The sequence below is a fragment of the Oncorhynchus clarkii genome, chromosome 8, assembly GCF_045791955.1.
Source record: "Oncorhynchus clarkii lewisi isolate Uvic-CL-2024 chromosome 8, UVic_Ocla_1.0, whole genome shotgun sequence".
NCBI classification, from domain to species: domain Eukaryota; kingdom Metazoa; phylum Chordata; class Actinopteri; order Salmoniformes; family Salmonidae; genus Oncorhynchus; species Oncorhynchus clarkii.
This window is the reverse complement of record NC_092154.1, coordinates 39,666,031-39,682,299: the sequence shown is the minus strand read 5'-3', so window position 1 is coordinate 39,682,299 and position 16,269 is coordinate 39,666,031. Positions and strand designations below refer to the sequence as shown.

Below are 16,269 nucleotides of genomic sequence, written 5' to 3'. Positions count from 1 at the left end.
CTAGTGACACTATTTAGTATTCACAATGTCACTTGATTGCCTAACTGTTTAAACATACGTTGGACATTTGTACTGCAAACAACACCATAAAGGATCTCGCCGTTTTTCACACTTGTTGTTTTGTATTATAAGACTAACACAGTTGCCGGCGTGTAGAGCAGACCAAATGTATAATTATTGGGAAGCACACATTGTTAATACGTCCTTGAATCAAGAGTCCACAGAAAGAACAGCTGTTATAAAAATGTATTTAGAATAAAACATACGTAGCCATATTACATGTAGTGTGGTCAATTTACACCGCATACCTCAGGCAATACCATCATCTTCATCTCTATCATCAGTCCAAGGACATAGTTGGAGGAGGTTATAGTAGTGTTATTAAAACCAACAAGTTTTACAGGATAGCAAAGCACAAAACACGACGCATAACTCTGAGAGAGACCAGTGCTAGAGGTCTGACAGGGGAAAATCAACACATACAGACACGGTATACTGATGATGGGCAGCAGGCCACAGACCCATCGTGGTAAAGTAATAGGATGTGTTTTGTCTACTAGGTATCTCCCCAAAGCAGTACACATCTATAAGCAACACACTTAGAATGTTTTTCGGTTCGTTTTCTTGTCACGAGTACAGTAAAATTGCAATGAAACAAGTTACAGACCACGCAAATGAAAAGGTGTTTGTGTCTGAGGTAGCAAGGCAATCATGGCTTTCTTCTTTTTTTTTACATCGATTTATAAAACTATTCTACACAATGACCTCTTACAATTGCCACTTACAGACCCGATTATTTCTGAACAGCTTTAAATTCAATTAATTTATTGTTTCCACTATCTCGCCTTAATACAACAATCCAAATTAATTACTACAACGTTAAACCAGTCTGCCACACTTGGAGTGACAACTGTATAGGCACAGAAGGGGTTAAGTTTACATTGCAATTGCGGCCGGCAGAAAAGCATTATTAACGCTTTGAAGAGGAAAAATGTTTTCAAAAACAAACGTGAAGCTTCAAGGACTGACACAGAGCCGATTGTCTAAAATGATCATTTGAGGCGATAATCTTAAATTGGGCCTTCTCTTTCCCAAATCAGAGAGAAAAACAGTGAACATGTCCATCGTGGAGACGGCAGAGGGTACAAGCAGAGGGAGGCAGTGGAATAACAACAATGTAAACAGTTTGATTCCCAGTTTAAGCAGAACAAAACAAAAGCAACAAAAAAATTCCCAAAAAGCATATGCTCTTATACAAAGCCCCCGAACTCCATAACAATCGGCATGTTAATACAAATCACTGACAAATGTTTAACCGACTCCAGGTGCAATCTACAGTTCATAAAATGTACATTTTGCATAGTACTAGACGATGACGACGTGGTAATAGCAGTAAAGTTCTGTATGTCTTTGGGTTTTAGGGAGGTCTCTTGCTAGGGGCTCTAGCTCTCCGTCTGTCCCCCAGAAAAGGGAGAGCGTATAAGCTGTGTGTTTGGGAATGTTTCTGTCTCTCCGAAAGGAACTTTCTGAGGGTCCTCACATCACCTGAAAACAGAGATAAAACACACACACATTACATAGCAGACCATCCACATACAAACACACACACACACAGGTGAGCACACACATGCACACTAATTAGCTATACTAAACAAAGTTGTCAGACAGGTCAAAAATGATCAAGATCAAAAAGTGTCTCCTCCTTATCTCTGGGTAAATACATTTCTCTGTCACAATAATCACTGAGGTAAAATACACATTAAGCAGAGCAAATACACTCTTTCAAAATGTCACGCCCTGACCATAGAGAAACAAGGGCTCTCTATGGTCAGGGCGTGACATTTTGAAAGAGTGTATTTGCTCTGCTTAATGTGTAGGGGGTATTCTAACGTGACTAACGTGACTAGGGGGTATTCTAGTTTATATTTTCTATGTTGGTGTTTTGTATGATTCCCAATTAGAGGCAGCTGGTAATCGTTGTCTCTAATTGGGATCATATTTAAGTAGATCATTTTCCCACCTGTGTTTGTGGGATATTGTTTTGGGTTTGTGCAGGTGCACCACGTAGTCACGTTTAGGTGTTCGGTTTTATATATCTTGTTTTGTTTAAGTTTCTCTTTGAATTGAATATGTGGAACTCAACATCCGCTGCGCCTTGGTCCCGTTCTTACGACAGCCGTGACACAAAAGAAGACAAAATAAATGTGTCTACCCACAGTTATTTCTATATGGGGAGGGAATGAGAGTTCAGGGATGCATAGAAAATAAATATATTTTGCTGTGTTTTGATATAAACCACGCACATCAGCAGATAAAGTATCAGAGGCTCTTAAAATGCAATCAGGGCATGTTGGCAAACCGACTGGCAGTCTCTCAAGCCCTTCACAACCCATTTAGAGAGAGGAGACAGGAGACATAAGGGACGCAGATGGGCACTAAGGATTCTGGGACAGGCTTTTAAATGTAACACCGGCGTCTCCTCGGAACAAGAGGCTGGTATCTGAATGGACATTTCAACCTATTCAACCACACTCTGGGGATAGAGGAATTTACAAGAACTACTTATAATAGAGTTACACTGAACAAAAATATGAACACAACATGTAAAGTGTTGGTCCCATGTTTCAAGAGCTGAAATACTCCAAGAAATGTTCCATACGCACAAAAAGCTTATTTCTCTCAAATGTTGTCGTTCTACATTCCCCTCTCTCCCTCAGTGACATGAATAAGGATATTTCATATTTTCAAGTGTAGAAGTCAGAATCCATCAGTATAGATAAGAAAGGAGGGAATAAAAGAGATGTGGCAAATGTGTGTTGACTATTGGTGCATATTAAGAGGACATAAATACCAAAACTGACCCAGGTTTAATTAAATCTGTGAAAAAAAATCTGATAGCACTGGCTAACATAATGGACATCAAGGGAAAAAGAAAATACTGGCGAGGGAAAAGAAATTGTCTCTTGTGACGGAGCGGCCAAATACTACTACGTAACAAATAAATGGTTTAACTGACTAAGGCAATGGGAAGAGTTGAGATGAGCTGAGATGTTATTAGGCGAGAGAGAGAGAGGGTGGGAGAGAGAGATAGAGAAGACGACACAGTAATTAGAGTAACAGCAGTAAACTTGTGCTGCTGGTCTACAGCGCCTCAGAATCCATCTCTGCCTCCATATACAAGTACATTTCAGTGATCTATTTTATTTTCTGTGTGTTTTGTTACTCCCTCCCCTTTGTCCTAATCTACTGCCCTTGATGAGCACACAACTGCCATTCTCCTCCAGAGAGTGCCTGAATCTCTTGTACATTCAGTTCATTGAACAGTTGGAATGCATGCCAAGTAGCTAGCGGCAGTATACCTGTTTTTCTCATTTGCACATTCACCCTTTACGAAATGAGCCCCAGCTAATTTCCTCCTATCAGATCCTGAGTGCAGCGGATATTATGCAGAGTGATGAGAAATATAGATTACCTGTGGTCTCGAGGAGAGGCTTGAAGCTACAAGAAAAGCAGAAACAACTTTGTGAGAAGAAAACACAATATTGACCCTCTCCCTGCACCAACACTGCTCCTACACACACACACACACACACACGTGCGCGTAAACTAAGTAAACTCAGCGAAAAAAGAAACGCCCTCTCACTGTCAACTGCGTTTATTTTCAGCAAACTTAAATATTTGTATGAACATAGCAAGATTCAACAACTGAGACATGAACGGAACAAGTTCCACAGACATGTGACTAACAGAAATTGAATAATGTGTCCCTGAAAAAAGGGGGGGGGTCAAAAACAAAAGTAACAGTCAGTATCTGGTGTGGCCACCAGCTGCATTAAGTATTGCAGTGCATCTCTTCCTCATGGACTGCACCAGATTTGCCAGTTCTTGCTGTGAGCTGTTACCCCACTCTTCCACCAAGGCACCTGAAAGTTCCTGGACATTTCTGGGGGGGGGTGGCCCTAGCCCTCACCCTCCCATCCAACAGGTCCCAGACGTGCTCAATGGGATTGAGATCCGGGCTCTTTGCTGGCTATGGCAGAACACTGACATTCCTGTCTTGCAGGAAATCACGCACAGAACGAGCAGTATGGCTGGTGGCATTGTCATGCTGGAGGGTCATGTAAGGATGAGCCTGCAAGAAGGGTACCACATGAGGGAGGAGGATGTCTTCCTTGTAACGCACTGCATTGAGATTGCCTGCAATGACAACAAACTCAGTCCGATGATGCTGTGACACACCACCCCAGACCATGACGGACCATCCACCTCCAAATCCTGCTCCAGAGTACAGGCCTCGGTCTAACGCTCATTCCTGAGAAAAAAACGCAACTTTTCTGAGAAGAGCACTTTTTGCCAGTCATCCCACGCTTTGCCAGTCCTGTCTGGTCCAGCGATGGTGTGTTTGTGCCCATAGGCAACGTTGTTGCCAGTGATGTCTGGTGAGGACCTGCCTTACAACAGGCCTACAAGCCCTCAGTCCAGCCTCTCTCAGCCTATTGCGGACAGTCTGAACACTGATGGAGGGATTGTGCGTTCCCGGTGTAACTCGGGCAGTTGTTGTTGCCATCCTGTACCTGTCCCACAGGTGTGATGTTCGGATGTACCGATCCTGTGCAGGTCTTGCTACATGTGATGTGGTCTGCCACTGCGAGCACGATCAGCTGTCGATCAGCTGCCCGTCCTGCCTCCCTGTAGCGCTGTCTGCAATTGCAATTTATTGCCCTGGCCACATCTGCAGTCCTCATGCCTCCTTGCAGCATGCCCAAGGCACGTTCACACAAATGAGCAGGGACCCTGGGCATCTTTCTTTTGGTGTTGTTTAGAGTCAGCAGAAAGGCCTCATTAGTGTCCTAAGTTTTCATAACTGTGACCTTAATTGCCTACCGTCTGTAAGCTGTTAGTGTCTTTACGACTGTTCCACAGGTGCGTGTTCATTCATTGTTTATGGTTCATTGAACAAGCATGGGAAAAAGTGTTTAAACCCTTTACAATGAAGATCTGTGAAGTTATTTGGATTTTTATGAATTGTCTTTGAAAGACAGGGTCCTTAAAAAGGGACGTTTCGTTTTTTGCTGAGTTTATTATCTATTCGTGTTGTTGAGATCATTATTGAAATCTTTGAGTCGTTGTGCCTGCCAAGTGAGCAGTAAAACCAGTATTGATACCCACACAGCACCCTGTAGATTACTTTTAACTAAACTCCTCTTGCCCAGGAAAAGGTAAGAGCAGAGGGAGGTAAACAGAGAAAAGATGAGAGGGAGGTAGAGTTAGAGGATTTACGACTGCACTCAGGATAAGTGGTGTTGATCTGTTCCAAGACGTCTGCCTTGTCAGAGCTTCTGTTGTGTGAGTGGTACAACAGCTCATCTGAAACACACACAAACAGTTTAACACACTGTGTGTGTGTGTGTGTGTGTGTGTGTGTGTGTGTGTGTGTGTGTCGAACCGACCTGTGTTTTCGGTGAGGGCCCTTCGCTCTTGCATGCTGGGGGACGACACTCCATTCACCCTGGAGTCCATCTCCGGCTGAGAGAGAGGAAAAACGATGAAAGATAGATGGAGTAGTAAAGAGGGCAAGGGAGGAGGGGAAAAAAACAAGAGGAGGGATTGAGGATCAAGTAAGACGAGAAGAGGCTAACAGAAGAATCGAGAGAAAAACAAGAACAAAGTCAGAAAGAAAAGTAAAGAACAAGGAGGGAGAGAGACAAGGACAAGCATCATTACTAAAACATGGAGTCCTCACTCTTCATTATTTATAGTGGCATACTTCACTTGTGGAGGCATCAAACAAAATATTGCTCTGCATAGAAATCATCAGTCACATACAAGGAAATACCACACAGTGTGACACGATGTGGCTGGGATCAAATATGTCATCACGTGTAGTAATATTTACATGTGTCTATTACCCTGTCCCAATTTGTGTCAAACACCGTCACTCCATGTCTTTGAGTTCCGCTAAATATCTAAGGGTTTGGATTCTTGTTAGTTAATTCGATTACTTTTAGTCATGAAAAAGTATAATTATTTCATGGGGAACTGGCTTAGAAACTTCTGTGAATCCATGTTGTGTACTTGGCTAAGGTATTTCAGTTACCATGAAAAGGAGAGAGAGACATAATACCAATAAAATGGATAAACAAAGTTAATACTGTAAGACAGCATACTCAACATGTTTTTAAGGATCTTCAAGCAAACTTGACAGTTCATCAATGCAGTAAAAGCATGAATGTATGAACACGCACGCACACAGAACAGGGCACCTGATATCCACTGACATTTACTATCTAGTCCAATATGCCCCTTAGCTTTCCAGAGACAATCAAATTAGCCTGCCTGCCTATACCATCCCTCGCTCTTCTCCTCTCTCCCTGTCTGTACAATCTCTGGCTCGTCTCCTAACTCCTATTCAGTCCCCAGCGGTATTAAACGTGATGGAAACCTCTCCAGAGCATTCACACAATGTCTGTAGGGTTCACTGAAAATTGCACTGACTACACAGAGCTCTCTAATAAAACCTGAACATGCAGTACAAAATATCTTATTTTTTGTTTAGCGTTTATTACAATTGATTCGGATTTAGAGGCCTACATTGGTATTTTGGGTAATTTTCTACAGACGAAATCATGGATCCATTTTTATGTCTCTGTGTGCAATTTGAAGGAAGTTGAAGGTAGCATATCATTAGCCCAGCTTCTCCTCTTCTTACTACTCCTAAACTGGGTGGTTTGTCATTTAAGGTCTTACAAAGCTATACATAGCTATCAATATTTTAAACACCAGTTAACTGTGCTGATAATTTAAGAAATAAGATTCTATCAACTTCCTCATTTACGGACTACTTTGTGTTCTGCCTGCGCTCTCTTCCTGCAAGGCTTGCTGGGGTTTTGTAAATAAAACTCCCAGGAGACAGCCAGCTGTTGCGTACTGTAGCAGCTAAAGTAGCTAGCTTTCTTCGTATTGGCAAATCATGTCGGACTTTGAGATATCTTTTTGACGCTGAGCAACACAGAATGAGGCTGAATCAACGGAGCCTGTAGCCGAGCTACCAGGAGCAGTGGCAAATACCAGGTCTGAGGGGGAGTGGTGGTGCAACTTCGGGGCTTGTCAACCCATGGCAACCAACGATGAGTGTTTGTGCTGCACCGAGTGGGACTTGTTATGCCATAGATTGGGGGGCTTGATATCTACAGCAAAGATAGCAGCACACCCAGAGATTGTGTAAAAACCTCAAAGACTTTTCTGTGCTCATCAATCCTGGAGTTGAAAATAAAACTGGAAGAAGCAGCTCATACCTGCTGGACTGAATGGACACCTATCTATCAAGTAAGTGACATTATTCTTGCTTGTCCCAGCACAAAGTAACAAAATATAAAGAAGACAATCTATTGATAACTTGTGCTTTATAATTGCACTCAAATCAAATTGTTTCTTGTTATTAGATTACTAGATTAGATTATTAGATCACAAATAACTTATATTTGTTTGTAGTCAATACAGGCTGGTTGCATATCGACTGGTGTTGGAGTGGGCACTGAAGGGAGAGAGACTGGGACGAGGGAAAAGAAGAGTCTTGCCTTCATGTGTAGTTTGTGCGATTCGGCGCAAATATCCATCACCGACAGGAGTCTACATGGGATTCAAGGAGGCAGAGGATGTAATGGGTCTGTTGTAATTATACTCTTATGATTCAGCTTCACAGCCAGACATTGCCTGACCAATTTTATCAAATCAACCTATTTTGTTACTATCTACTATAAGTGATTCATTACAGTATGCCACATGAGATAGTGTTGTATATGAAATACAGTATAGCAGTCAGATCAATGTATCAGTAACATTTTAATACTAAAGATACATTGGTAAAAGCCAACAAATCATAGCGTAGACCAGGGATGGGCAACTGGCAGCCCGCATGGTCAACCCCCCCCCCCCCCCCTCCCCCCACACACACAAATATAATAATAAAAAATGCGGAACTCCGTCGGTGTCACAACTGTTGAGAGTTGAAAATAGTATAATGAATACTCAATTTGCATTTTCAAAATGTGGTTGTGCATCAGCAGTTTATCCCGTTATGTCAGTCACTGACTGTCACTCAATTAACTCATGTCACCCATAACATTTTAGCTAGCTATAGCTAGCTAGCTATCTAACTTGTAGTAATCATGGTCAAATTTCCGACTGTTGGGCCATCATTTGTTTTTGTCACTCTCACTCAGACATCACATTTAAAACTTATTTCACATGTAAAAGTATTTCTCTCCACACTATGGTAAAATTAGTAGAATTTCATTTCACAAATTTGCTGTAAAACTGCATTTTCTCTCAGCCCCTTGGAAAAATGAATAGAATTTCTCAGCTGTCAAGAGGGGAGCAGCTAAATAGTTTTGCTCGCAAGGTGAGGGTTCCCCGAAAAGGTTAGGGCCAGCTCTGACTGCATGTGCGGGTATGGATGTGGGTACGCAGACCCTGTGAGCCACTGCGGCCCCTCATGAGGAATTCAGATCTTCTTTGGCCCCCACCCCTATCAAAGTCATTCTGTTAGACAGTAGCCTGTGGAATACTTATTCATATTTACAGATCACCTATGAGTTTGTCATTAAGGTTCAAGAAGGCATTTCTGCAACCAAAAAATGAATACATTTTCAAATGTTTCCTGTCAATTAGGAACATCTATCTTACGCCTCACTTCAGAGATCCAGACACATTTGGTTAGCCATAAACTGACAATGATGAGCTGAAAAGATGAATAAACATTTATTCTGTAAGGGGTGCGTACTGTTGGCAGAGAAGTCAGGCGCAGGAGAGCAAAAACTGTGTTACAACGGTGCAGTTTAATAATAAAAATCACCGTGAACAGAACAATCAATACAATGGGTACAAAACCCGTCGCACACCAGATATAACGTGCACAAGCACTTACAATAAACAATTCCGAACAGGGGGGGGGGGGGGGGGGGGAAACAGAGGGTTAAATACACAACATGTAATGATGGAATTGAAACCAGGTGTGTGGGAAGACGAGACAGACCAAATGGAAAATGAAAAATGGATCAATGACGGCTAGAAAACCAGAAGATGCAGACCGCCGAACGGCGCCCGAACAAGGAGAGGAATCAACTTCGGCGGAAGCCGTGACATATTCTGTGAATGTCAGAGAACTACAGAAGGCACATTTTTTAAATAAATCTCATTTGAACGACTTAGTATATCTTTTGAATGATTTATAATCTCTTTCAAACAACGTAGTACAGTTAAAAAAATTAGTAATAATGTTCATTGTGGCTGAGTCAGGATCTGGATATCTGAGGACTCTGTGTATGCGTGGATGTGTCTATGCTTGGATGTTCATGTTTGTGTAAGATACCGGGCTGTGGTGTGTGTGTGTGCATGAGTGTGAGTGTGTGTTTGTGAGTGTGTGTCTTGCAAGGTTTAAATGAGCCCCTAATCCCCTAAAAATCAGCCGAGTCACTTTTTCTCCCCCAGGCTGAGGTTACTTAATACTTTGCCTCTCAGCTTTCAGCTCCAGGGCCCTGGGTCAAAACCTACCTGCCTGCCGTTATCTGCTCTGATTGACTCTGTTTGATTGGAGAGATTTTATTTCCACACACCTAAAAACAAATCATCCTAATTTACTGAGCATCAGGCGAGGCATTCACAGAGGAAAGAAGGATAGGTTACTGGAAAGGGAGGGATTAGGAGGCTGGTTGCAATGTGATCAGGTTCTAACTTTATAGGAATGAGTTATAAAACAAACAAGGACACTTTCTAGGATGTTGTTGTTGCATGATCAGTGCAATAGAAGTAATGCCACAGCTGGAACATGCATGTTTGTCTCTCTGTGTGTGTTATCAACACACATATTGCACTAACAAGCTGTCTGAGTTGGTGTGTGTCCGTGTGTGCGTATACTGTATGTGTCCCTCTATGTGTTCCCCACCTGGTGCAGTAGCTGTCTGAGCCGGTGGAGCTGGGACTCCAGCTGTTTGTTGTGCTCCTCCAGTATGTGCATGCGGGCCTCCAGACGGCCCTTGTGCTGCCGGAGCAGTTTGGCCTCAGCCAGCAGGTCAGCCTCATCAGGACCCCTGGGGTGAGATGACCCCTCAGGGTCCCAGAGCCCCACAGAACCAGGCCCCCGCTGAACCCCATGCTGCTCCTTCAGCTGCTCATACTCCCTCTGCAGGGTCCTTGGGGAGACACACAGAGATAGGCTTAGGAAGATGCAGGAGTCCGACACACTGCACATGCAGACGCACACACACATGCAGACACACAAGCACACACATACATACACACAGTCACTACACAATCGTGCCGAAACATACTGTATGATGAGCCCAATAGTACTACTAGAATCTCCCTCTACCCATTCTCTGTCTCAGTGAAATCTTATCTAAAGCCACTGTACAAAGTGGTCCTGGCCCTGTTTTTATCTGTGTGTATAGAGCCGTAGGCTCCAGACTGACTGTATTATTAATTTAGCTGGCGTTTATAGCCTGGCTCATAGAGCAGACTGTGAGCAGAGCTAAATCACAGACACAGCCACTGCCTCAGACAGAGAGAAAGACACAGCAGCTCCAAATATAATAGAATGCAGTCATCGCTAACCTTACACTACCCCAATTTACTATTCAAAGAGGGGGAGAGAGAGAGCTGACTGAGACACCCTGAGGTGACAGTGTGTATGTGTGTGTGCGAAAGTTGGTCTAGGGTAAAGAGAGAGCGAGAAGAGATGAGGAACTATGAGAAGAAGACACTGGGCATCACTTTTGGTAAGACAACCTATCCCTTACCACTGCTCGTCCTCCAGACGCTGGATGATTCGCTCCAGCTCTCCCCGCTCCTCTCTCTCCACGGCCTGTAGGATCTGGGCAGGGCTCTGGGGCTGGCTGCTGGGAGACACCTCCCCCCCTAGGTTCTGGCAATACTGCAGGATCATAGCATGCTCATCATCCCTATGGGAGAGAGAAGAGAAACTAATCAATATTAATTAACTGCATGACTTTTACGGGTTATGTCTTGACTTTTGATTTGAAATGTGTCTGTATGTCCTGACCTCCGTTTTTAATATGTCTTATGTATGTATGTATACTGTCTGTTGGATATAATGTTTTCATGTTTATATATTCACCTGCACGGGAACTGCACATGTAAATGAGCTGTTAGCTAAATCTGGTACAACACATCACTTCTCACATCTGAGACTTATGTTTTGATGTACATTGTCGCTGCTCAAATAAACGTAATAAATAAATACAGTGCTTATTGTCATTCTACAAGAGTTTCATTATATTAGATGGATTGTGTGACAGTGTGCTCCACCTCGAACTAAGTTTACGTTCAAAGAGTTTATCTAAATAGTCTTTGGTAGTTCCACAACATGGGCTCAGTGGTTTTGACTTTAGCTTTGGCTAGCTGCTGTAGGACTGTACTGTATGGCTGGGAGCTAGATCCTCTCTGCAACACAGATCTGACAATCTCCACCATCAGATAAACGCATGAGAGCGATAGAAAGGAGGGAGAGCGAAGGGGAGTCGGAGAAAGGAGACAGACAGGGAGAAAGAGTGCTTTCCTACACAACAGCATGAGGAACTACCCCTCCCTACCTTCAGACTATGCTCAAACCGAACTCCAACTCAGCCCCTCTCAGCTACTTTACCTTAAAATGTAGTTTGTATGTGATATGTGGTTGTCCCCACCTAGCTATCTTAAAATGAACGCACTAACTATAAATCGCTCTGGATAAGAGCGTCTGCTCACTTACTAATATGTAAAAATGTAAAGAGAAGGAAGGATGGGTCCACGTTTTCCTGTGTCATATTTGAATGATCTGAGATGCGGTAGCAGGTCTTCCTAAGCCACAGCTGTCACCTTCACTCAACCCCCCCCCCACCCCCTGCCACACACACACACACACCCAGGGATTAAACCACAACAAACCATCACACATGCATGGAGGGGTAGGATGATTCAGCCACCTGTCCATTACCACAGGAAGTGCCATCCATCGCCAAAGCCACACTGACAGCCAGAGAGACTGTTTCCATTTGGCCAACTTGAAAGCAGTGGTTTTAATTGAAACTAGACGCCATGTTGGCTCTCCCAGGACACATTCAATCCATCCTTTCACAATTTCTATTGCCAATCCAATTCTCATTCTATGGCTTGGATGGCTAGTTACAGTGCTTTCAGAAAGTATTCATACCCATGGACTTATTCCAAAATGTGTTGTGTTACAGCCTGAATTGTTGTTTTTCACCCATCTACACACAATACCCCACATTGAAAACATATTTTTAGACATTTCTGCAAATGAATTGAAAATGAAATACAGAAATACTGTATCTCATTTATATAGGCATTCACACCCCTGAGTCTTTCTGGATGAGGCTGGGTCTTCCAAACCTGGATTATGTAATATTTGGCCATTATTCTTTAAAAAAGTATTCAAGCTCTATCAAATTGGTTATTGAATATTGCTAGACAACCATTTTCAGGTCTTGCTATAGATTTTCAAGTATAAATTGTAAACCTGCCACTCAGGAACATTCATGGTCTTCTTGGTAAGCAACTTCAGTGTAGATTTGGCCTTGTGTTTTAGGTTATAGTCCTGCTGAAAGGTGATTTCATCTCCCAGTGTCTTATAGAAAGCACACATAACCAGGCTTTCCTCTAGGATTGTGCCTGTGCTTAGCTCTATAGCATTTATTTTTATCCTAAAAAAACTCCTAGTCCTTGCCGATGACAATCATATCCATAACATGACGCAAACACCACTAGGTTTGAAAATATGGAGATTGTTCCTCACTAATGTGTTGTTGTGTTGTATTGGATTTGCCCCAAACATAACACTTTCTATTCAGGACAAAAATGTAATTGCTTTGCCACATTTCTTGCAGTATTATATTAGTACCTTGCTAAACACTATTATTGTCCATGCAACTTATTATATGACTTGTTAAGCACATTTTTAATCCTGAACTTATTTAGGCTTGCCATAACAAAGGGGTTGAACACTAAAGACATTTCAGCTTATAATTTTTATAAAAAAATGTAATAATAATAATCTAAAAACATAATTCAACTTCGATATTATGGGGTATTATTGTGTGTAGGCCAGTGACCCCCCCAAAAATCAATTTAATCAATTTTAAAATCAGGCTGTAACAAAAAATGTAACACAAAACATCTGTAATGACTGTTATTGTCTGTCTATTGCAAGGTCAGGGCCATGGCTTGGCGCATGTACCGCTAACTGTGTTGTTAGCATGGCTAGGCTAAGCAAACACCATCTGGCTAACACAGCGCCAAACTCCTAATGTACAGCACCCAGGAGCCACATTTCAGAACCCAGACACAGCATTCCATAAAGTCCCAAGTAGTCAGGTACTCATTAACATTACATGCATATTCAGAGTGTTTAGTAAATGAAAGAATTTGTGGATAAAGAATGCTTTGCTTCACAGGTAATTGCAGTTCTATTGTGTTCACAAGAAGGTAGACTCCTAATGGATTCATGGCCAAATATGGCTAAATGGCACTGATGACAGGATAGAATATTGGAAGGTGGGTAGGGAACTTGTTTGTCTGTCCTTTATTAATGACCAAAATTGTCCCAAAAAATTGGCATAAATAAAATAAATATATATCAGTTTTACTTTAGGACCAAAATGCTGACCGTGGCACCATGCAGGTTGCAAAATAGTGGGGAAGAGATTTTTGATGTGTCGATTCCGTGGCACATAACATCTTCCATCCAAGATGGCGTAACAGTGCAGATGTGTTTGTTATTGTCCCATGTAAATTGATTTCCCCCCCCCCCCATTTGTTTTGTACATATTTCAAAATATTTTAATCTTTTTTTTCATTTCTAAATTAAATATCCCTTCCGGCAACCCACCTCACCCAATGTGATACAGATCTGCTATTTTTAGACCTTATAGCTAGAACCTCCATCAGCAGCTAGCCATCAGATGCTAACCAGCTAATTAGCTACTAGCTATTTAGTCATTGTTAGCCACTGCTAGCAGGCCTTTAGCTTTAGCTGAGCCGCTTTTAGCCTGGATAATACCTGCCAGTCTGCACAGCGCGATATCAACCCTGAGCATACCGGACTGCTTTTCTCCACTACATCACCAGATTCCTGCCGTAAGCTCTAGACCATTACTCCAGATCATCGCAGCTAGCTAGCTGCTACTTAGTGGCCAGCCCTGAAGCTCCCGGCCTGCTCAGTGGACCCTATGATCACTTGGCTACACAGCTGATGCCTGGTTGTTCTTTAAAAGTAATTTCCTCACCATCTTAAAAAGCATGCCCCTTTCAAAACACTCGGCTACACAGTACAGGATGCCTGGTTGTTCTTTAAAAGTAATTTCCTCACCATCTTAAAAAGCATGCCCTTTTCAAAACACGTAGAACTAAGAACAGATATAGCCCTTGGTTCACTCCAGACCTGACTGCCCTCGACCAGCACAAAAACATCCTGTGGTGTACTGCACTAGCATCGAATAGTCCCTGTAATATGCACATTTTCAGGGAGGGCAGGAACCAATACACACAGGCAGTTAGGAAAGCAATGGCTTTGTCAAACAGAAATTTGCATCCTGCAGCTCTAACTACAAAAAGTTCTGGGACACCGTAAAGTCCATGGAGAATAAGAGTACCTCATCCCAGCTGCCCACTGTACTGAGGCTAGGAAACACTGTCACCACCGATAAAACCACAATAATCGAGAATTTCAACAAGCATTTCTCTACGGCTGGCCATGCTTTACTCCTGGCTACCCCAACCCCAGCCAACAGCTCAGAATCCCACAGCTACTTGCCCAAGCCTCCGCAGCTTCTCCTTCAGCCAAATCCAGATAGCAGACCTTCTGAAAGAGCTGCAAAACCTGGACCTGTACAAATCAGCTGGGCTAGACAATCTGGACTCTCTTTCTAAAATTATCCGCCGCAATTGTTGCAACCCCTATTACAAGTCTGTTCAATCTCTCTTTCGTATTGTCCGAGATTTCTAAAGATTGAAAAGCTGCAACGGTCATCTTCAAAAGGGGGTGACACTCTAGACCCATACTGATACAGACCTACAGTATATCCATCCTGCCCTGCCTTTCCAAAGTCTTCGAAAGCGAAGTTACCAAACATATCACTGACCATTTCAAATCCCACTGTGCAATTTGATTTCCGAGCTGGTCACGGGTGCACCTCAGCCACACTCAAGGTACTAAACGTTATCATATCATATCATCGATAAAAGACAGTGCAGCTGTTTTCATCGACCTGGCCAGGGCTTTCGAATCTGTCAATCATCTGTATTCTTATCAGCAGAATCAACAGCCTTGGTTTCTCAAATGAATGCCTCGCCTGGTTCACCAACTACTTCTCAGAGTTCTGTGTGTCAAATCGGAGGGTCTGTTAAATGGACCCTACAAAATAGCCTCCAACACTCAACTCAGCAAACTGGATGCAGTCTATCGCAGTGCCATCCATTTTGTCACCAAAGCCCCATATACCACCCACCACCGCGACCTGTATGCTCTCGTCGGCTGGCCCTCGCTACATATTTGTCGCCAGACCCATGTTTATAAGGGTTCTATGGCTCCAGGTCATCTGTAAGACCCATGGCTCCAGGTCAGTCTTTGCTATGTAAAGCCCCACCTTATCTCAGCTCACTGGTCACCATAATAACACCCACCCGTAGCACACGCTCCAGCAGGTATAACTCACTGGTCTTCCCCAGAGCCAACACCTCCTTTGGCCGCCTCAACTTCCAGTTGTCCGCTGCCAATGACTGGAACAAATTGCAAAAATCGCTGAAGTTGGAGACATATCTCACTCACTAACGTTAAGCATCAGCTTTCTGAGCAGCTTACTATGGCCTATTTATTGCCTTACCTCCATACTCCATTTGTTCAGATTGTATATAGATTTTTCTATTGTTATGGACTTTACTTTTGTTTATCCCATGTGTAACTCTGTGTTGTTTTTGTCGCACTGCTTTGCTTTATCTTGGCCAGGTAGCAGTTGTAAATGAGAACTTGTTCTCAAATGGCCTACCTGGTTAAATAAAGGTGAAAAAATAATAAAACTTAAAGAGTTTTTCAATTTAAATTATGCAAATTCTTGCCAAACAGAATGTTATGTAAAGTTGAAGTTGGAAGTTTACATGCACCTTAGCCAAATACATTTAACTTTGTTTTTCACAATTCCTGACATTTAATCCTAGTAAAAATTCCCTGTCTTAGGTCAGTGAGGATCACCACTTTAT

The 16,269-nt window shown here is 42.7% G+C and overlaps 1 protein-coding gene across 2 annotated transcripts in view; it reads right to left on the bottom strand.

Moving 5' to 3' along the window:
* Positions 1–232: 232 nt before the first annotated feature.
* The window catches only part of LOC139415381 (utrophin-like), a 180,354-nt gene continuing 164,317 nt past the window's right edge, over positions 233–16,269 (bottom strand). The window contains exons 20-25 of one of the 2 annotated variants that reach the window (XM_071163488.1): positions 10,797–10,958; positions 9,944–10,190; positions 5,451–5,526; positions 5,281–5,367; positions 3,473–3,498; positions 233–1,545 (exon numbers count right to left, since the gene is read on the bottom strand). In XM_071163488.1, coding sequence (XP_071019589.1) covers positions 1,537–1,545; positions 3,473–3,498; positions 5,281–5,367; positions 5,451–5,526; positions 9,944–10,190; positions 10,797–10,958 — 607 coding nt within the window. In that variant the 3' untranslated portion in view covers positions 233–1,536. The remainder of the gene's footprint in view (positions 1,546–3,472; positions 3,499–5,280; positions 5,368–5,450; positions 5,527–9,943; positions 10,191–10,796; positions 10,959–16,269) is intronic. The other variant, XM_071163489.1, reaches the window with a different exon arrangement.